Source organism: Neopsephotus bourkii, unplaced genomic scaffold, assembly GCF_033783945.1.
Source record: "Neopsephotus bourkii isolate Nb327-2 ecotype Australia unplaced genomic scaffold, CSIRO-AGI_Nbou_v1 NB_1508, whole genome shotgun sequence".
In the NCBI taxonomy this organism is placed as follows: domain Eukaryota; kingdom Metazoa; phylum Chordata; class Aves; order Psittaciformes; family Psittacidae; genus Neopsephotus; species Neopsephotus bourkii.
The window spans coordinates 652,993-675,613 of record NW_026901984.1 but is presented as its reverse complement, the minus strand read 5'-3'; the positions used below and the strand labels follow the sequence as shown (position 1 = coordinate 675,613).

The 22,621-nt window shown below is 38.5% G+C and overlaps 1 protein-coding gene across 2 annotated transcripts in view; it reads left to right on the top strand.

Annotated features, from left to right (window-relative positions):
* The first annotated feature begins 684 nt into the window (after positions 1–684).
* Positions 685–22,621, top strand: part of RPRD1A (regulation of nuclear pre-mRNA domain containing 1A) — a 41,396-nt gene continuing 19,459 nt past the window's right edge. Inside the window, exons 1-7 of one of the 2 annotated variants that reach the window (XM_061369586.1) lie at positions 685–1,126; positions 12,162–12,291; positions 12,993–13,099; positions 13,182–13,276; positions 14,226–14,352; positions 14,452–14,625; positions 16,403–16,660. In XM_061369586.1, coding sequence (XP_061225570.1) covers positions 976–1,126; positions 12,162–12,291; positions 12,993–13,099; positions 13,182–13,276; positions 14,226–14,352; positions 14,452–14,625; positions 16,403–16,587 — 969 coding nt within the window. In that variant the 5' untranslated portion in view covers positions 685–975 and the 3' untranslated portion in view covers positions 16,588–16,660. Of the gene's footprint in view, positions 1,127–12,161; positions 12,292–12,992; positions 13,100–13,181; positions 13,277–14,225; positions 14,353–14,451; positions 14,628–16,402; positions 16,661–22,621 lie in introns of those variants that run through there. The other variant, XM_061369585.1, reaches the window with a different exon arrangement.

Sequence of the window (22,621 nt, the reverse complement as noted above, 5' to 3'; positions counted from 1 at the left end):
GAGAGAATGCAAAGGTGAGCAGAGAACCATTTTTCTTTTCTACTGCCAAAACAGCAGGAGTAGCAAGGATTCAACAGAGCTTTGAGTGAGCAGGTTAGAAACAACTGAGAAGTATTTTTGCACATAATCTTGTCATTGAACAGTGGAATTGTCATGATACTGTCAATGCCATAAATGAGAAATAAAATAAATAAAAGGCTTTTAAAAATGTGGCCAGGCACCTTTGTGGAGTACACGTCCACCTGCAATAATGAAATACCACACCCCCAGTGTCAGAGTTCTTAACCTGCTATGGCAGATGGCAGAAACTGGCAGGCCTGGATTGCCTTGGGGACTTACGTCTGGTTTTTTATGTTACTTCCCAGAGCAACATGTTGCTATACCTGCAGTTTTGCACCAATGCCCCCTAAACCTGCTTCTGCTCTGCATGTCCTAGGGCCCCCAACAGCTCACTGAGAAATCTCTCTAAAGTAACTTGGTTAAGACTCGGCTGACCCCCACCGGCTTTCAGGAGCGCAGCCGCCAGAAGAGATCCCGGCTGGCGAGCTAAGGGGGGGCCACCAAGCAAACCACTGACCAGCCGCCGCTCAGCACCCTCAGGCGGAACGGACCTTAGGGCCACGCTCCGGCGGCCGTGCGGAGGCTGCTCGGAGGGACGCGACAGGCCGCACCCACTTTAAGATCCACCTCCTCAGTCCTCGCTCCGCCTTGTTGTGGGCCTCTGCCGGAAGTGGGGGAAGGAGGAGGAGAGGGACGGAGCGGGGTAGGGCGGTGCTCCGGGAGGTTCGGGTGTCGCCATTTTGTTAGCGCGCGCTGCCGGGGAGCGCGGAAGTAGCGGCCGGCGAGACGAGGCGGGAAGGGCCGGCTCCTCCCCTGCTGGGGTGTAGAGGCGGAGACTGAGTGCGGCCGACCCGGGCCGGTAGGGGCGGCGGCAGAAGCGAGGCTGAGTAGAGCGGAGCCGAGTGCGGCCCGGCTATGTCGGCGTTCTCAGAAGCGGCGCTGGAGCGGAAGCTGTCGGAGCTGAGCAACTCGCAGCAGAGCGTGCAGACCCTGAGCCTGTGGCTCATCCACCACCGCAAGCACTCGGCGCTCATCGTCAGCGTGTGGGAGCGGGAGCTGCGCAAAGGTGAGCCTGTCACTGGCGCAGCCACCCTGCTGGGCCTTTCTCCGCCCTTGGGTGCCGGGTGCGGCCTTCCTCAGGGGCAGCGGGTTTGGGAGGGGGTGCGGCGGTTGCGGCGGGAGGAGGCCACCGTCGAGTGTGCGGCTGCTGCGGCAGGGCTCCTCGGCCTGTCGAGCCGGGGAGGAGGGAGGGCACGCCCCGGTAGCTGAGGAGAAAGGAGTTACTGGGGCAAATGTTGAGCCCCGCGTCTCTGTTTCTTCGTGACTGGGGGATGGGAGGTGCTTCTCCTCCCTCTGTTTTTTCTCCATTTGCCTGGCTTCTGTTCTCTCCGTCCCATTCGGCCTTCAGTGAGATGCCTCCGAGGAGGCCGCTTCTGGTGGTTTACTCCATTTTTTTTTTAATGGAAAGTGGGAAAAGGGAAGGAAGGAGGCAAACACAGGTCTTAAGGCTTTTTGTTTTAGTACTGGTAGTTACGGCTTTTCAGGATCACTCTTCTTAGGTCTTGTATTTCGTCATCTGTAATGATGGTTAGCTGTAATACCGCTTGAGTTTCCTGACACGGTGGGCTTTGTCCACTCATGCCAGCGACTATTCTTGTAGGGCAGCTGAGGATGGGGATATTCTGGGGAAAGACCAATTTAATATGTCCAAAGTGGTTTTTACTTCTTGGTGGTTTTTTTTGCCAGATGGTTAATACAAATGTTAGCATAACAGAAATTGTGGATTTTTAGCTGTATTGAGTGTCTGATGTTGAGTGTGCAGATCTAGATTCTTATTTGGCTTGGAAAGAACTTGCAGCTATAGGGTCGGGAACTGAAAGGCAGAAATGGCATGTGAAAATTTATTTGACCTGACTAAAAAATTATATGGCCTTCAGTTGTCTCATCTAAGAAAAAGAAGTGTCTTTCTAGAATTCTGCTTTGCTCTAGGAAGTGTTACAGTTTTACAGTAGTTTCCTTTGGAGCTCCATTAATATGTGGCTCTTTAACGGGGAAAGTAGAAGGCTAGGTTTTCAAGTGGAGAGGAGAAGTAGGACTAAGCTGTTACAGAACTTAAGAAAGAGGAACCACTCAGTTTCTCAAAATTAAGAGGAATAGCTGACTTGCAGAAATTATATGTAATGGAATACAAAGAGTACATGGCTGGATCACAATGATCTCTTGGTTAGGGGGCGTAACTTCATAGCAGATGAACTACCCTTAAATATCTTGCATATGAAGTAATAATAAACTGTACAATATAATATGGAGATACGTTCCTATGAACTCTGTAGGTTTTCACATGGGTCGTTTTCACTATGTTTGTTGCAAGCATGCTTTCTTGTTCTGAGAACAAATGAATTATCTCCCATCTACATCTGAAACATTTTGTTTCTGGGCCTTCTAAACAGCCAGCTTGAATGTTTAGTGTTTTGGATGGTGTCAGAAAGGTATCTTAAACTAATTGGAACAAAGCCAGAGTTTTGGTTGCTCATCTTAATTAAAATGCACAATACCAGTTTATAATAATCTGTGATACTAGTGGTCAGTCCTTAACTTCAGTATTAGCATAATTTGCCTGTTGTGCTGTTTGACTAATTGGAAAAACGAAATGTTTGAAACTTAAACAGGGGTTTAATCAGGTTAGATAAGAGGAAGAAGTTCTTTACTGTGAGGGTGGTGAAACACTGGAACAGGTTGCCCAAATGAGTGGTGAATGCTCCATCCCTGGCAGTGTTTAAGGCCAGGTTGGGTAGGGCCCTGGGTGACATAGTCTAGTAGAAGGTGTCAGTGCCTGTGGCAAGTGGGTTGGAACTAGATGGTCTTTCCAACCCTAACCATTCTATGAAATATGGCTTACATGTTCTAAGGTGGCTTTGAGTGGTAAGGGTAACAATCTTCTTAAGAACTCATGGGCATGCTTTGCTTTCTGCCAGCTTTCAATGTCTGGCTTCCACTTTTAAGCCTGTTTTGAGCTTTGGATGAATATAGCTGCTATAATTGTTTTCCTCTTCAGTTTGTTGAAGTTGTTATCCAGCCTTTGCTTCTTCAGAGTAAGATTTTTCTGGTGACCTCCTTGGAAGTCACCCTTCAAGGGTGTGTAGAAGCTGTTGATACTCTGTGTCAGGTAGGAGAAATTTAGGTGATTTCAGAGTCCTGCACCTTTCCTTCTCTGCTTTTAAGCCTAGTGCCTTTTTCTTATGTTCCTCTTCCACTTCATTTTGAAGCTGGCATGGTTAATATATACAGGATGTATTTTAATTTCCCATCTCTGATGAATAGTACCTGAGCTTTATAAATGTTAGCGATAAATAGTACCTGAGCTTTATAAATGTTAGCTTACATTGGCCCAGTACTAACTTTTTGCTAATTGCAGCATGTAATTGTAAGGTGGCCCCTATTCCCCAAAGGGGAATTTAGTGTTCTAAGCAGTCAGCATGTGGAAAACGAGAAGGAAAACCAGTAGTGTTTGGTGAATTGACTTGTGAATGTGTGGTGAATTGACTTGCATAAAACATCACAAAGTAGAATGCTGGCGATAAGGTCATAGAGTAAGTTTAAGGTTTCTGATTTGCTCACCAGCCAAATCATAGAAACATGATTTCCCTCCTACATGAGAGAAAAATAATCTCTGTTTGGGGAATAGGGACACAAAAATTATTGGCACTGTCTGCTGCTATTGCTAGTCAGTAGTGTCCTAAAACTGAAAATGAACTTTGCCTTTCCAAATTTTATTTCCTTTCATTGTATTCATTTTTCATTGTCACCCCTGTCTCCAGACCCTCCTTCCGGCCTACTCCATTTGGCTAATGGAATATTGTATAACCAAGTTGAACACAGTACAGTGTGATACTACATTTTCTGTGGCTAAATAAAAAGATCACTTGCATCAGATCAACTTGCATGAACCTTTTTGAAGACAGCTTTAGTTATTCATGAGAACAAGTACTAGGATCACAGCTCTTTTGTTCCTACATATTTGGTTCTGATTCTTTAACTTTTAAAATAGTCATTGTCTTTGTATTATGTTAGAGGTGAAGAGGCAGCTTTTTAAATGTGAGTATAACTTAGGCAACATAAAATCTTAGTCCCTTCCTGTTTACTTGGATTGATTGTGCTCAGGACCTATATTAGGGCGCTTCTACAGATAATCTGCTTCATAAACCTTCATCTGCAGTTGAACTTTCACTGATTTTCTTGGTGAACTTTTGCACTTGGATATAAACTTGGAGAATGGTCAGAACTTGCACGTTTGTCGTAACTTGGAGTGGCTATACTGGATTTATCTCACTGAATTCCACTGTTGCTAAGGTTGCATCAATAGAGTTGATGTAACTCTGATTACTGAAGGACTATGGATATATGCTTTTCCCCTAATACTACCATAACTTTTATATGTAGTTGCTAAAGTACTGGCATGTAGAATTCATAGGGTCATTCTTAGAAAGAATTAAAAATTGGAGGAAAGCTAGCATAATGTATTCTAGAATTGACCTGCATTGTGGAAGCAGTGATACGACTGAATTGTCCAGATGCACAAATATATAAGGAACGGGTGTCATCTTATACAGCCAGTAGTTGGATGAAATTAGATCAGGAGTTGCATATTATATGTTTCAAGAGACTGAGCATAGGGACATTCTGTTTGATGACTGACCTCAATTATGTGCTAATGAAAAATGCGTGGGTGAATGGTGCCATAAGGGTGGGGTTGTGGCAGAGCTGGTGGTATTAAGTATTCCTAATTATGCATCTGTGCAAAACCACTCAGGTGTCATTCGAGATCCTCTACATTTTAGTGTATATAGTGGTGGATTTTCTTTTCCCCACCATCTTTTATTATGATTGATAGAAAATAGATTGTCATTCACTGATCTTTTGTTCACTGATGAGTAAAATGATGAGAAAAGATTAATAGAATGCATTTAACTTAAATTGCAACTGTAATGAAATAACAAAGATTTCTCCTGTTTTGACAGATAAACAGAGGTCTACAATGACAACAGAACAGCTCCTTTTCCAGTCTGCTGTTGGTTAGCTATGTCTTAAAACATTTCTGATGCTTTTTTTGCTGACAGTATCTTGTGCTGTGCTGCTGATGAAAACCCAATAATTAGTTTGAAGTAGATGAGTTCCCTGACGGAAAGCTGGTGTTGGCAGAAAGGAGACTGTGAGGATAGTATCTCACCTGTAGTCTGCAGCCTGTATTAGCACTGGCTTATGCTAATCATGAGTTTGTATTCTTTTGAATTTCATAATTAACATATGGAATAAATAATTTGATGGGGAGGGTATTCTTCATTTGTAGTAAATGTCTTATTAAAATGAGAATATCGTGCATTTTGGATTTTTATTCTAGAAAAGTGGTGGGGGGGTTTCTTGTGATATGTCACCTTCATGATTGCTTCAAAGTAACTTTTGTGAATTAAGTTCTGTGATAATGTTGTTCCATAACCTGTTTTACAGAGGCTTTTGAGTTAAAGTTAGGGAGAATTTGGCAAAGGCTTAAAAAGTGTGCACTGAGGAAAAAGATCCTGTTCCAGATAGATTTCAGATGTATGAAATGTAACACTTGAAGTTAAATAGTTAAATACTTGCTAGTTGTAAGCTTACTCCATATTTAAGTACTAATTAATTAACTGTAATGTGAATACATCAGTCATTCCCAAAATGCAACTAGTGGACCTGTTAAAACTTCAATTTTGTGTGTCTTTAAAAGGGCTGACTTACAGGGTTGATTTTTGTTTTTGTTTGTTGTTGGGTTTTGTTTGGTGTGTTTTTTGTTGTGTTTTTGGGTTTGTTTTTTTTTTAACTAAATAGTGGTGTGACACATGCAATTTTGTTTGTAAGCCTGCAGCCACTGAGAAAACCCTTAGGAGCCAGCCCCCTTGAAGAGGCTTTTCTGAGATGGAGGCTGTTAAGACATATTCTTTGTTATTTATAAAACAGATGTTCTACTGCATACATCTCTTAACTGCTGGTTTCAGGATACCCTGCAGTTGTAGGAGTTTGTTGTTTGTGTGCTTTGAAATTTAAAATTTCAATTCCATAATTCAAAGCATCAACCTTCAAGGATGAATAGTAGGTGCTTGTTCAGTAGGCTTCATGTGGTATTTTCTGTACTGGGTTAAAGCGTGTTCTTTTTAAAAAGCAAAATTTTTCATGTTCTTCTTAAAAAGCAGAAAAAAAGTAAAATTGCTAAGTGTTTGAGCTTGGTAGTATGGGACTTTCTAATTTTAACTCCAGTAATTTTTCTGTACTAGTTTTCCTGTCAACTAATTTTCTGTTAGATTTTCCAGGTCCAGCCCTGTCACTTGTTAGGTATTTACAACCTAGTGATATTTTAATAGTTGTTGTGTTGTATCTGTAAACCTAATTTCAGATTCAGGTATCTGTTTCCTCAGAGCCTGACATGGCATCTCATAGATAAGTCAGTCTTGGAAACTGATGCTGAACCTGCCCCTCTGTAATCACTTGACCTCTTTGTTTTGGCTGTCATCTGTCACCCCACCTGTGTCACACTGTGTCTTCACTGCAAAGCTTATCGAGGTTAGCAGAGCCATTGTATATTGTCTTTAAGACAGCTAAAGTTCTGTAACAGTTGTGTACATCTGGGCTGCCACAGAGGGGGACATTTTTAGCGCTCAGCCCTGCCACTTTACCTGTTGTTCCAGTTTATTATGGTTGAACTTTTTGTTGTTTTCCAGGTGTTGAAGTTGTTCAGTGGTATAAGAAGTGACTATTTTTAATTATTTATGGCTGTCTCCCACTGCTGCTGCTGGGACATAGCATTATTGTTTATGTCATCAGTCATTATAGCTGTTGGCATTGATGCAGTATGTTTTTCTGAAGCTAGTAGCTGTCGTGGCAGTTGCTCAGTGCTGCTGAAAATTGGAAGATAGAGGCTCTTAGTAGGCAAATTGAGAAGATCTAGCAACATTAAAACCAGATTTGTAAGTTATACTACATCTGAATTACTCTAATACTCAGTTAACTGATTTGGAGCAGAACCACAGCCAAAAGTAGTGGAGATATATTGCTCTGCAGATGTGGATTTCAGGAAAAAAGTTCCTGATTTAAAACAATTATTTACTATGTAGTGCAGGTTTTCAGTACTACATAGTAGAGAAGGAAACTTTCTTTATTGGTGATTGTAGATTATTCTACGTATTGGTGATATAGTGTCATTGGCCAATGTGATACACCTGAGAGAATAAATGGATTTGGTTTTCTTTCACAAAGAAACATTTAAAATAAAACTATGGCTTACTGATTTCACTGGTTAGTAGGTGTTCTTGGGGAGGCCAGTAAGATACATAAGAGGTGCTTGTGCTTCCCGCTTACCCACATGAATCTTCTCATCTATATAGAAAGGCTTGGAGATCAACCAACAGCGGGCAAAACTTCAGGTGAATGTGAGTTAAGACAAGTTCGAGAAATGTATTTATTGCGTAATGATTTATCTGTTGCTCCTGACTATAGGTAATTTTATGAGCAATGTCAGAATCTGTCACTTAAATAGTCACATTTGGATTGCGTAATCCAGCCTGACTAGCTGACTCTCAAATACTAGTCTTGAAAGAATGCAATGTATGCAAATCTGTATTAATTTGTTGCTGTACCACTTGTGTCCTCGCATCTTACCTGAACCTGCCTATGTTTCACCATTCTGCTTTAAATACTTTGGTATGGTGTATTTTTTCTATCCTAAAACTGTCACTGCTGTGGATTTATATTCATCTTGGCATTGTACCAGCCAGACGAGTCAATGAAACGAGTTGGTTTGTTTCATGTGTTCAGGTAATTCGGGATATACCAATTACAGTGGGAAGCTTCTGCAGAGTAATTATTTAGTAAGGGTTTCCTTGGTTTGTGACCAACTTTCTCACATGCCCATGGTAATTTGATGCTGATGGCCTCTTTCCCAGCAGTGGCTGTATGCTGTGTTTCTTTCATCTGTTAGTCTTCAAACTCACTTGGACCCCCAAATATTAAATGCACATTCTGTAGGCAGTCTCATTCCTGTCTTTGAAAAGGAAACACAGAAGTTCTTAAACCTTGGTAAAATTCACCAGGAGAATCAGGTGACAGTGCAGTGTTGAACACTTAGTTTAACTTTTGCATACAGAAGGTTAAGATGAAGTGCTTGTTGTACAACATGCCTTTTATGGATTATATTATTTTTAATTGTCCTTTCTGGTGGTAGCCTCTCAAGTGACTTTACAGCTGTGTTACTACCTTCAACCATGAAAGCTTGTCAGGTATTTACAGAGATGTCATTTAACTTCTTTCATGAAGGTGTGAGCATGTCATGATATAGGAAATGTCCCAGGGATTTTGGAAGTTGCTGAGACTCATATTCTGCTGTATATGTATAAACTAATGTAATTGAAAAGCAATTGAGTCAGATCGTTATTTGAATCCTTCTTAAAGAACTTCAGTAAAAAAAGAAACTGTTTAGTGCTGATAACTGTTGTGGGATTTTAACCTACTGATGTTCACTTTCTCAAAACCTTCTGTTGAAAGATGTTTTCATTCATAGCAGAGCTAGCCTGTAGAAAGTGAAAGCCTGCTGTAAGGTTTTCAGATGCATCAATAGACTATACACTTGTAGTGGGATGTAGGTGAAATCCCTTATGCTTGTGTGCCTAAGACAGCAAACACATCTCAGCTCTAGGGAAGAGGTATAGAAGAGCATGACACTGATGGGCATGTTTCTAGCAATCTTCATGGAAGCTCAGAGAAGATGAATAGAATTATGATGGCTTCAATTACCAGAGTTAACCTGAGTGAAGTTAACTTGCTTACTGCCTTCCAAGGTAAAATTCTAGAATTTCTTCACTAAAGTGGTAGCTCTCAGCATTATAGTTCACTGAGTTCTGTGATTTCAGGCATACAAAGTCAGGGCATTCATACTGGACTGGTAGAGAACTAGGAATGCCTAGATTGGACTAACAGATATTTATTCCTAAGTATAGCTTGCCGGAAACTAAGACTTGATAATGAGAATGCCAAGTCTGTCCACTGTAGATGCCTGATTACACTAGTTGCAGGTTAAATTCCATGGATGCCTGCAGAGTATTCATTGGTATTTAAATATGTCAGATACATTTTTGAGACAGACTTAGCTTCAGTTGCAAGGTGCCAATCCTGGTTAGTCTCACTGTGGATGCTTAATATGGTCTTTATACCAACCAGCACCATTGACCTGTTAAAAGTGTTTCAGAATCCAGTGCTTCAGGGAGCTGCTTTGGTGGGTAAATGGTAGATAAAACTGAAACAAGCAGAAGAGTTATGTGAGCACTGCACAAGGGCGTCTGAAAAAATGACTCCGTCCAACATGGATGCATTCTTTGCAGTTTTGTGTTTGCAGACTGTACCGTTAGTGTACCGATAGTGTGGGCTAGCTACTTCTAACACTGTACTTTGGCAGTATGTGCCTTTCAGATTATTCTTTAACCTAAGATCTTCCATTTTTTTCTTTCACTTTCTTGTGACAGTAAGAGAGCTCTTGCTAATAGCCTTGCCATGTGTTGAAGACACTTTTTTTAAATAGTCTGTAGCTGTTCTTTGGTCCATTTTGGTGTTCTGAGGTGTTGAAAAGCTGTTATAACTGCTACTGAAGAGAGACACTCTTAAAGAGATGATTTTTTATTTTTTTATCAGAACAGATCCGTCTGGTCTGGAGTTTAATTTTATATTTCAGACTTCCATAGTTAATTTACAGTCATAGTAGTGTTCACAGAATTTTGTATTTTTTCAGCTAATGGTTGTCAAACTGAGTTGCTAAATGTTACATTGTACCTTAGCCTCATGTGTAAGGCAGAGTGATAGTAGGCCAGTATGTAACTCCTGAAGATTTGTGAACTGGACAGGAACACTTCTTGAGAGCAGATGACATGTTTAGCTTTGGAATTCTGCAGAGCATTCGTACAGCAAGAGGAATAAAATTTTACTTCACATTTCCTCTGCGAACATAAGAGTAGAATTTTAGTTGAATTTCTCACCAAAGCCACAGATAGAGTAATAGTGTTTTGAGTGACTTCTGGGTTTTATCATGTTTTTTCCAAACATGGTATATTGATCTGTTTAATGTAGTGAATAAATAGTCAAGGCTTTGTGAAAATCAACATCACCTGAGTCCATGGCACTACATATATCTCCTGTCTTTACCATCAAGATGGTTACTTGTTGGAAACAAGGAAGTTGGCTTGTCACAAATGAGTTGCATCTCTGAGGGTTAAAACATGATTCTTTTTTCTTTGAAATGGATGGGCAAGGACCTATCCTGCATGTAGTTCAGAGGATATAGTATAGGGAACAGCCTGCTTCATTAAATTTTGAGTCCTAATTCTGGGCTTATTTAAGAAATGGGGGTAGGGGTCAGGGTCATCTTTAACAAATGTTAAACATTTTAGTACACTCATGAGACAAGATGCGTTTTCTAAGCCTCTCTAACTAATTCAAAGCTTTCTGTGTCAGAGCTGTGATTTACCTGAAAGAGTAGGTAGGAGATGTGTTGGTTTGTGTCAGTTTCTAACATAGAAATTAAGTACCATAAGTTTATAAAGTCTTCATTTTATTTTAGCCAGATTTTGACTCAAATAGAGTAATTTCCAAGGTGTTTGCATGTAATTACTTCGTTATTTGGAATACATCTGCCTTGGGTGCAGCACTTCAAAACTAATTCTTTTTTGCCACTTTTTAGTTTGCCTTGATTCTGAGAGATAGGTGCATTTTCACTTGTAACAGTTGTTACCTCCTCACCCGCCCCTTAATCAAAAACTATCTTAACTTGTTGGATATGTCTGTCCAAGACGATGGAAAATTTCAATACTCCAACAATAAGTCCTTCAGGGAAATCTTTCTGTAGTGCAAAGCTTATTTTCAAAAGCATTTCCATAGAATGGAAACATACCACTGTTGAATTTTTTTTCTTCTGTGTGAGGGTGGTGGTTCTGAATGTTTGAGAGGTTGCAGGGGAAATTAACAAAATCAAATCATGTTGGGAACTGAGCACCTGTTTAAAGAACATGTAAAGGCTTTACCACAGTGCTGCTTTCCTCAGGAGGGCAGAAAAACTTAAATCCCTCTTTTAAGAGAAATCTCTTTTTTTAAAGTCAGCATACGTACTGAGACTGTGTGGTTGGTAATGGAGCCTGAAATTTTTCTGGTGTTAATGCAAGGTTAGAAGTGTAGCAATAGGAGTTGCAGCTCTGAGAAACCTGAAGTGGGGTGGAAAATGAAAATTCGTGAGTAGGAACATTTAAAATACGCAACAGATTTTCGAAAGCAACTTGTAAATTTGAAGCTTGTAATTTATTTAATGTTAATGGGAACAGGCTAGAATGCTTCAGATGCTTGGAAAAGAGATATACCCCAGGAGCCTGAAAGTGATTTTTGGAAGTGTTTTCTTAATATTAGAGCTGCACACACATGAGTGTGTTAATGATTAGAAAATAAGGGAGGGAAGTATCTGAATGATGTGGAGAGATTGAGTAGGGACTGACTGTTCAGTTTACTCAAATATGAGAATGAGATGTGGTTTTATATAGGACTGAAATTAAAACTGGAAGGCGGAGGTTCTTTATATAAGTGGTTGTGGGTCTGAAATTCCTAGTCAAAAGACTCCATTGGTATAAGAAATGCAGACTTAAAGGGAAGCTAAAGTACTTGAAAGAAATCCATGAAGGCTGCCAAAGACACAAATCACACAGGGCTCAGGAAATCATGTGAAAATAGTTGGGGACTGAAGAACACTTCAGAGTCTCATGTTGTTTTCTGTTTATTTTTGGAGATGGTGCTAGAAGGAACTCGTGTCATATTATGAAGGAGGAAGAATCTGAGCAGAGTTACAGCAGAAGGGAGAGAAAAGCCAATGGGTGACCAAAGTCTTCTCACATTTTTAAATACAGAACTAGAGTGAAATGTTGTAAGCAGTAATGAGACTAGGAAAAACATGTTTGATTTGTTTTTTGTATTTAGCATAAATATGGATAAAGAGGTATTAATTTGAGTAACTAAGTTTTCTAATTATTCTTGTTTATCACTCTCTTTATTAGCAAAACCAAGTAGGAAGCTGACATTCCTGTACTTGGCCAATGATGTCATACAGAACAGCAAGAGGAAAGGACCAGAATTTACAAAAGATTTTGCTCCAGTAATAGTGGAGGCTTTTAAGCATGTTTCAAGGTACAGTATACTGTTATGTGCAATGTCCTTCATCATACTGTATTTGAGGGGTAATAGAGAAGTCCTCAGTGCATCTGTCCTGACCCAGCTAGTCTTTGTGTGCTATTTCTATACTTGGAAGTCCTGTTAATTTGATTTATTCAGTGTTCTTTTGATCTCTGTCTTAATGATAGTGGATAAAGTTGCATAGTAAATTCATCTGCATTCAGTCCCCTTTGCCTTAGAAAGCTGTAAGCTGTGTCTTAAATTAAGGCTTGTTTTCAGTCTGTATTTTGTGTGCTACAACAGTTTGGTGTGTTTCATTACTGGTGGTGTATGATTTGTTTTTCCCCAGCAGCCATTCATCTTGTTGCATGATGATTCTAGACTCTAGATACAGAGTTATTTTCACATGGTACACAGCTGTTGATGCAGTACAAACCTGTTTGCAGTGTTTGTGTAATAGGGCTACACACCTCCAGATCCATGGGTCAAGCAAACAGACAGAAAGAGAATTGGGTGCTGGCCTGTTTTTTGTGCTTGCTAAGACCTGTTGAACTGGTCTGTGCCTTATTTTCTTTAAAATGTGATTTTGCTATTTTCTGATATTGACTTCTCATACTTTGATATTGCTAAGGCATGTCACAGTCCTTATGTGACATAATCCTACAGCAGTGCTGTACTTTTCACCTAGTGCTGATTTTTTGCTTTTCTTGTAACAGTGAGTCTGACGAGAGTTGTAAGAAGCACCTTGGCCGAGTGCTCTCTATCTGGGAAGAAAGGTCTGTTTATGAAAATGATGTGTTAGAACAACTTAGGCAAGCTTTGTGTAAGTATTTTATGTGTGTATGAAAATTAAGTCTTTTCTTTAAAATATTATTTCCCTGACTGCTGTGCTTGTTTACATTTAGATGGAGACAGAAAAGCAAGGAAGCGCACGTATGAACAGATAAAAGTTGATGAAAATAACTGTTCACCTCGAAGTTCTCCCTCTGACCCTCCTCAGGTAAAAGCATGTTTGTCAAATTCTGTCTGCATATGTTTTGATATAGAATTTTTCAGTTACTCTTGGTTTTTAATGGTCTCTGCTTTTTCTTTCTGAGCAAGGGTGACTAGACCTGAAACTCTTTCACAGTGCTTTGGGTTACAGGTGGAGCATGCTGTAACCCTAAGTCAGTTTGACACTAAACCAGAATGTATCAACTAGACACCCAGCCTTGTCCACAGCAGGATTTCAGCATTAGTTTCTACAATATTTCAAGTTCGCATTTGGTTTCCAGAGTGGTAACAAGTAACACATGTATTAGGATAAGGTTATTGTCGATTTAGCAGTAAAATATTTCTCAGTGTTGCAGTCGGTATGGTTGGGGAACCATACCTTGCATTGTTATGGCTTTTATAGTTCTTGTGGTTTGCTTTTTTTTTTTTTTTTTTTTTCATGGTACTGCCCCATTTTAAAAGGCTTTTTATTATAGCAAGAATGGCTTCCCTCAAATAGTCACTATTTAGTATGTTTCTCTGTAACAGACATCTGGGCATCTATGAACATCAGCCCTACTTTCAAAAGAACTGCACTGATCTAGTCTGATGCAATTGTGCAGCAAAACTACAAGAAAAATAATGTAGAAAATGTATACTAAAATGAAAGGTACTGTAAAATTATCACTAATGCCAAAAATAAAAGCCTTGGAAGTAGTCTTGCATCAGTAATTTAAATGAAATATCTATTTTAGGAAGGTGACCTTTAAAACTAGGAATAATGCAGTGTTCTGAGAAATAATGGCTTGACTTTTGCTTCATTTCCAGTCTGTGAGGGGGTAAAATATTGCTATGCTGACATCATAAATGCTGCTAAAATTACCATCAAATTTATTCCATAAGCTTATTGTGAAATACTGTTTTGTACTAGGATCTGTTTATTTAAACTAGTTTTCAATCTTGCATGCTTCTTTCAGACCACAGATCTCATTAGAGCATTACAAGAACTAGAAAACGCTGCCTCTGGGGATGCAGCAGTTCATCAGAGAATAGCTTCTTTGCCTATAGAGGTCCAGGATGTGTCCCTGTTAGACAGAATAACAGGTGAGGGTTGGAGTCCCAGTAACTGAAATGTGGTTCTGAGAACTTAACAGTATATAGTGAAATCATGCTTTACTTGTTTTTCCTCTGCTTGCTTTTTAGATAAGGAGTCTGGAGAACAGCTTTCCAAAATGGTAGATGATGCATGTATGTTGCTGGCGGATTACAATGGCAGGTTGGCTGCTGAAATAGATGATAGAAAACAGCTAACACGAATGTTGTCAGACTTTCTCCGATGTCAAAAAGAATTCCTTGCAGAGAAGGAACATAAGCTGGAAGTGCGTAATGTTCTGTTTTAGTCTATTCTTCGCTAAAGCTTGTTCTTGCAAATGTTTTTAGTTTGCCTAAACAACTTTTCTCTCCAAAAGTAAATATTTAATTGCAATAGGTCTTTGCTTCCAGCACATTATTAACAATGTTCTTGTGTTCCAAATCTTAAGCCAGCTCAACATTAGGTAACGTTACAGCTGTAATTGCTTCAGTGTTTGTCTAGTTTTTTTTCAGCCTATTCAGTTTTCATTATACATACAGACTTAGTTTTAGCAGTGCAGATAGAAAGCAGTATATAGTACCTGTAGCAGTCTGTTTTAACGAGATGAAGTTCTAGGATATTGAGGTAAACTGCAAGAAAGTTTTTAGGCTAATTAGTGTGGTATAAATGCAGGTTATTAATAAAGAACTATGAGCCAAGGTGAAGTCACCCAGGGTACTAATAAAGAATTATGAACCAAGAAAGAGAAAGAACCTTAAAATCAAGTTTCTGAACTTGTGTTAAGTAAAGTGGCTTTATGCTCATTAGCATTAGTTCCTTTTGTTTTGGGAAGTTCAGGCTGGTAAACATTTCAAAGTTTTGAAGTCTAAGATCAGGATGTCTTCATGGTACTGTCTATAGGGCCAGCTGACTTAGTTTACCTTTTTTTGTTTGTATTTTTTTTTTGTTTGGTTATGCTAAAGAAATTGCTATCTTCTGATGTAAATACAAAATACCTGTAGCCAGATGCATTTTCTGAAGCAAGGACTTTGTTTTTACAGTCTTAGAAAATGCCATAGCTCAGATTGTGCCTTGCTTCTTGGCTTTTTATTTAAAATAGCACTGGGAAAGGGGCTTTCACCTAATTCTTTGAGACTGTTTCGTGAACTGTCTCTCCCTAGGTTTTGCTGTTGTAAGTTTAATTTCTTGTCAAACTAACTTGTTCTAGAAAAGCTTATTTCATTTGTTAGACTTCTGTCAATTGACAGTATAAAGTGATCTCTGGGTTGTATCAAGTCTTCATTTCTTTCTGAATTAATATTGCTAACATGTAACTACATTCCTGAGGTCCTACCTATTTGTCAAATACCCAGGTATGGAAAAAAACAAGTGGCTATATTCTGAGCAGAACCTAGAAATGTTACCTGCTGTTGATCTGGTTTAACAATATTAGAATTTGAATTCCCAGAGAATTCTTGCTAACTTTAAACTTAAGATGGGAGCTTTAGACCTAAATTTGCAGATGCTTTATCTTCTGAAGAAAAAATTTACGGGTAAGTAACTTTAAATAACCAATCTTTCCATGAGTATTTTTTTTATAATAAGTTTCTTTAACAGTTGTTTCTAAACAGAAGTGCATGATTCCCATCAAAATCAAGGTAATGTATGCGTTAAGTCTTGACAGAAAATTTTGACAGCAGATAAATATGAGCTATTATGTCTTCAGCAATAACTAACTGTACTTCTCAATTAGGTGACTTAAGTCTGCTCTGGGTAAGTAGTGTAATCTTTAACTCTTCAATGGTTTTCTTTAACATCTGTCTAGCTTCTGTTGCAGGTGATGGACACGGACCTATCTTCTAATGATGTCACCATCCGTTAGTACACACATCCTGCTAAAAATAAATTTAAGAATCAAAATCTTGTATTGTCTGTTGTTTTTGAAAACCGAACAGAAGCAATTCTCTAACTACTCATACCAGACCTCTGCTATTTTCATCTGTATTCTCACAAACATTATTGAGTTCATGCCCAAGATGGATAAGTGTTTATCCAGTGTCATACCCTTCTTTTTTTTTTATTAAAACTTTCACATGGTTGTTCCTAAAACTCAACTCCTTTCAATTAGATCATTTGAAATTCCAAATGCAGAAGTTTGGCTGTCACTTGCATTGAAGCTCCCATTACCAAAAGGAAATTGCTGTGGAAACAAGACGTTTTCAGACTGTCACTTTGTAACTTACACTCTAGCTATTGGGTTTACATGAACCTCAGAAGTGAGAAGTTATGGATGTAGAAATTGTCCTTCTCAAGCACAATAAAGAACTTTCACTTTATTAATGTACATATATTTTACATTTTAAGTAGGTAACAGGGAAAATGTATTTTGTAATTGCTCTTACGCCTTTTAGAGCCCTCCTCAAATTTAGGGTTGTCCTAAAGAGTATTTTCCCTTCACTTTAAAACTTAAAGTAGTCTAAATATTTGAGGCTCACTGTACTCTAGCTCTATTTCAAAACTTGTATGGGATTTATAGGTACATGTCATTCTGTTGGAGAAAATGTAAATGTATGCAGAAAGATTTTTGTAGGATCCCTCTTTTTCTTAAAACACTGAGAACTAATACCCTATTTTCTACTGCTTTGGCTGACTCTTCCCCCTGTGCTTCCTTATTGTGTCACCCTCTTCCTGCCTGCCCCCCCTAGTTTTTGAGCAGAAGTGTTAGCTGATCTGTTGATCTTACTGAAGGCTGATGAAAAGACCTTTCTGTTGTGCAGGCACAGGGGATTAGATACACATAAATGAATATCCAGGTGTGTTCATCTTCTTTTGATTCTGTAGACATTCTAGAATTAATGTAGCCTTAAAAATACAGGGATGACATGAATAACAGAAGTAACCGATTTACTGTTTTTTTCCTATTGCTTTGCTTTTGGCTCTTCCACAATCTATTGATAACAGAGTAAACAGACATACTGAATTTCAAATAAAAGCTTTGATAGTTTGAAATCTTAAATGACTTATTAATGCGTGTGGGCAGGGGATCATATGGCCTTTGGAAAAACAAGACCGCCTCTTCTCACCTTCATTTTGATGCTTTGGAAAAGTGTCACATCGCTACCCTTAGCATATACTGTATGACCCAATTTCCTTGCGTAGTGTTTCTATCAACTTAGCGTTTTAAATTGCTGAGCATCTTTTTAGTAAATCTAAATTTTTATGAAGGTAATGCTACTCTGGGAGACCTTCTGTGTTTCAGCAGCTTGCATTTAATTAAGGCACTTTTATTGATGTTGCTATCTTGCATTCCTGATTTTCTACAGCTGTATGAACAATATTCATATTCTTACACTCTCACATCTGGTTATAATTGTGATTTCTTAGCATATTGAGAGAATATTATGTTCTGTGCACTTTTATTTCATAATTGAGCTTTATAGCTCGGTATAGCATGACTTGTCTTCCTGAAGGGTTTAATTTTGTCATGGGATTTTATGGGTAAACAGCAAGCAGTTAGTCATCCTAGGCTGTAGCTCTGGAGTCAAAGGTTTCTATTTTTATTCCTCGACACCCCCCCCCACCCCCCGCGCCTTGTTCCTGGTTAATGGTTTTAAACACAGACAAAAATGTTAAGCAAAGAATTTAGGGATAACAGTACTATGACAGGCCTCTTGTGTTTGGATTTTGTTTCTTGATGCAAGGCTGGATAGATACTATTATCTATTGTTTCACTCCACTCTGGCCTTCGTATTGTCACAGGGTGTAGTGCTATTGCCTTTTTCTTTTTTTTTTCCTTTAGACCCCTTACACTTACCTTTGTATGCCAGCTTCTTTCTTTCAGTGATAAATGAACCTAGGGTAATAGATGCAGTCATGCTTTGTACTTTTCAAGTCCACTTCAAATAATTGGGATTCATTTCTTTGTAATCTCGCAGCTAAGCAGCTAAAGTATTTTGCTGGTCGTTGGTTAAAGTTGAGGAAGGTGATTTGTAGCATGAATTCTATACTGCTTTTTGCTGTGAGGCAGAGTTTGCAGCATCATAGGTGATTTACAACTCCCTAAACACGGAAGCACCACAGTAACTCAAATTAATCTTGAGTTAGAGCTGAGCTGTGCTTTATCTGCTGCTAAGAGTGCAGTGATTACAGAAACAGTAGCTGGGAAATACCAGCAAGTGTGAAATAAGGTTCATGTGTACTAGTAAGGACTGTTTTAAGTATTTAAGATCTCCTGATAACATGCTTGGCAGCAAAAGACTCTCTGTAGGTAGTGGTACCAAACAGGCCATGTTGTATGGTCTCTTGGTGTTACAAACATGCACATAAATTTCTGCTCAGTATTAGAGCTTCAGAAATCAAAGCTGGATTGACAGTTCTTCCAGTTCAGGGAGGATATGTCCTTTACTAAAAGAGGTGTTTGAATTGTTACAGACATTTTGGGGCTGATGGAAACATAACTTTGGATCCCATGATAAAAAAAAAAAAAAAAAAGGAGAGCCTTTGCCAGAATTATTTCCTTTCGTGAGCCAAGTGCAAGTAACTTTCACTTTTTTCAGAGAAGCGTATGTCACTCAGCTATCAGGAGGGAAATGTATGCTAAGTTCTTTAATGGATAGGTTCTCTTCATTCTGATTCTCCCCATCCTACCCTGTATGAAATGGAATATGATTCAGAAACAGGCCTCTATGCTTAGATTTGTGTCGATTGTGTCAAAGCCCTTGCTCGTAGGTTGGCTTTGAATGACTGAGATGCTTTGTGTAGTGTGAATGTGTATTCATCTGAAAGTCAAGTTTACACTGGGGTATTTCTGTCTCTTTAGAAAAGCACGCAAACACACACACAAAACCCCCAAACAAACCCCACAAAACATAATCCCCACCCAAAAAAACCCCAAGCCAGCAAAATATCAGTAAGGTCAGTAGTTTGGATTATCTGCCTGCAGATGATGGGGACAGTTAAGCAATCGCTGCAATACTTATGTCTCTGTAAGGTTTATTAGGTTAGACAGTAAAGGATGTGAGAGGATGTTTAAAATGAACCACAGATTGCATCTTTTATCTGCAATAGAAATAGGCTTGCTAAGCATGCTTTCACGTTCCTAACCTGTCTTTTAAATGTGCAGGTTGTTTTGCTTCTGTGAGCAGTTTTTTTTTCAATGGCAGGGATACAGTCATAAAGGTCAAGTTTTGCAGGAGTAATTTGGTGGATTGGAGTGGAGAATAGCAGCCCTTACCTCAAACACAGCAAAGTCAAGTGGTCAGTACATTTTGTTCCTTTGTGCTGCACCCATTTTATGGCAAAACTGCTTATTTGCCCCATTCATAGAATAGTTAGAGTTGGAAAGGACCTTTCAACAAGTTTATAAGCTCTCTGTACTTGAGCAGTAAATATCCATTTTTAATTGTGGTTTAACAACTGCAGCCTCAGCTGCCATGGAGACATAGTAGTTTCTCAGTTCATACCTGAAAAAGTATTAAGAACTCTGTTGTCATTCAGAGCAGCTGAAACACTTGGAAGACTTACCCTTTCTAAATTTAATTACCAGGCACTTGAGTATAAATCCTGGCTTTTCTGGCAGATAGGTCAGGTTCTACTTAGCTCACCCTTGTAAAATAAGGATAAACTTTTGCTTCTTTTCATCGCATTTTAGAGTATCACTTCTCACATTGAAGATGCTCTGGCTTTGAAACAGGGTAATAAAAATGTTATTTTGAATTCGTTAGACCTTTTACTAATTGCACTCATTATTTTTGAAGGGTGGCTTTTTGCAGTGTTCACACTGCAGCTTACCCATTTTTTTCTATTTGTGAAGGGGATGGGAGGGACGTACAAGATACTGGGTACTTTAATAACCCTTGAGGTACCTTTTTAATTCCTTGTATAAAAATACTGAGAGAAGATACTAGTCTTCTCTAGGTAGGACTTGCTGTTGTTTGTGAGACTTTTAGATAGAATATTCCTGGCTGTTGCAGGCCAAAAACTTCATACTCTTAACCAAAACAAATGGATCCGTTTGTGTCATCCTCAGAAGAGCAAGTTTTGCAGGTATGTAATGGATTCATTTTTTGTGCAAACATCTGAGATGATGGGAAATGGAAAACAATCAGTGCTTTATCTAGAGCCTTTTAAATTTTGGAAGGTCAGCTGTAGATTGGCAGCTGACTTTGCTTTCTGCAACAGATGTTCCCTTTGATCAGATGTTTGGTGGGGGAAAAAAAAAGCTCTACAACTGGGTGTAAGAAATATCGAAACTGCAACACATTTTTATGTCAGTAGTAGCAATGCTTTTCAAGTTAAGGCTACACCTTTTCTACAAGCTTTCATTTCCCATGGTAATATTGTTGCTGTTTATACTTGTTAAAATTTTGATGGTTTTGTCACTAGACCTATTAAATTAAGAACATACTTTTTTTTTTTTTTTTTTTTTTTAAAATCTGTATTGTGAATACAAGACCAGCAGAACTGTAAAGCCTGCTTGTATCTGTCACACAACTAGAAACTTGCTTTTGGAATTGTTGTTTGCCAAAGTTACTGTAAACTCTAAATAGAAAGTTAAGACTGTAGTATGACAGGTAGTAACTACACAAAGTGATTACTGGACTTTCACACGCAGTTTTGAGAGTTACAAAAGGAAATATAATTTAGTTTCAGAAAAGAATGTGGATGGAAAGGAAGAAGGAAGGGAAGCTATTGCAAAGCTTTGCTCCACAATTTGAGGTGACTTGGACAAACAAACTGATTAGAAATCTGTTGCTTTAGCTAATGTCTTCTGGTAGTTTCCCTTAGCAGGAAAATAAACCAAGGTGTATTAAATGTTAATTATGTTCAAGCAAAATGCTGTGATCCTTAGTGTTCTCTTTAAACTGTGCCCTAATTAAAGCCTATGTTGTTAGGCTAGTAGCCAGAAGTTGCGCTTGGAAAATTTTTCTGCCATCACTAGGATCTAGAATCCTTATTTTTTTGGTCTAACAAGCTTCTAGTTGAGGCAGCACCACACTCAAGTTACTCTTTACTCTGATTTATACTGGTAGTTGGATTTTTTTTCTTCTGCATTTCTGATCATAATTTGGCTGTTTGGGTGGAAGGGCTGATCAGAAGTGCTCGTAGGAATCTCTGACAGAAGAAAGGAGAGAAATGGCTAGAATATCAGCTCACTTTTTCTTTCAGCTTTGCTAAAACAGCTGTATCTCAGTTACAAATTTTTGATGCCTCCACTTAGAACCACCATAGTGTTCGACAGAAAAGTGACTTGTGTAATATCTGATACAGAATATGGTAGCAGTCATGCATTTGTGAACAGGGCTGATACCTTTCTGAAGAATTTGTGCACAGCAAGGAAAAGGTATAAAGTGGAGAAAAAAAATAGTTTTTTATGAGACAGCATTTAAAGAAAATTTTCATCCAGTGCAGTTACAGGAGCTCTTGGGCAGAGTGCTCCTATTTACCTCTGTTCTCACGTATACGTAGGAAAATAATTCATCAGCTTCTGTGATAGTCTGAGGTGCAGATATTTTCAGAGTCTGTTAATGAAATAATTAAGTACATTTTGATACTAGCAGTTTTTTAATGTTAGTGTAGGGAAAGTAAAGTTCTTACTGGAAGAAATATTACCTGGCACTAACTGAATTACTCTAGGTGATATTTTTATGACAAAACCTGTTTGCATTTTTCTTTTAAAACATTTTTAGGGTAAAGTATTCTTGTTTAAGAATATTTCAGCATTTTGTGGTGTGTAAGGACAGTGCACATTCCATGCTGGTTTGGATTTTTTTTTTTATATGGAGAGCTTGAAAGACATGAATAGATGAACTTCATTTATTGCTCAGTCCCTCAGTTATGGGTAAAAAAAATCACTAGAAATAGAACAACATTGAAGAATTCATGTGAATTTCTCATGATTGAAAGGGTAGTTTTTAGTTTAATAATTATGTCAAAACAAAACTCTGAGTTCATCCAGAACCAAATGAATGAATTCATAGCTGAGCTTCTTTAATCAGGTACTAAATGATTGTTTCTCTAGTTTAAATTCATAGTGTTCTTATGTAATGGTAATACTAAGACAACCACAAGGTTTATCGTGACCATTTTACACATATTTTATGGTGTATGCTTTTTTCAAATAGATACTGATCTGAAGGACACATTTGGCTTTTCTGTTAATTATAAATTCTCTGTCTGCAGTTCTTAATAAAGATAAAAGTAAATAGACAAAATGAGCCAACGGGTAGTTTTAACACATTATGATAGTGATGTCTTTTTGTTTAACCAGTAGCTTTCCAGTGTGCCCTTTTAAGTAAGCTC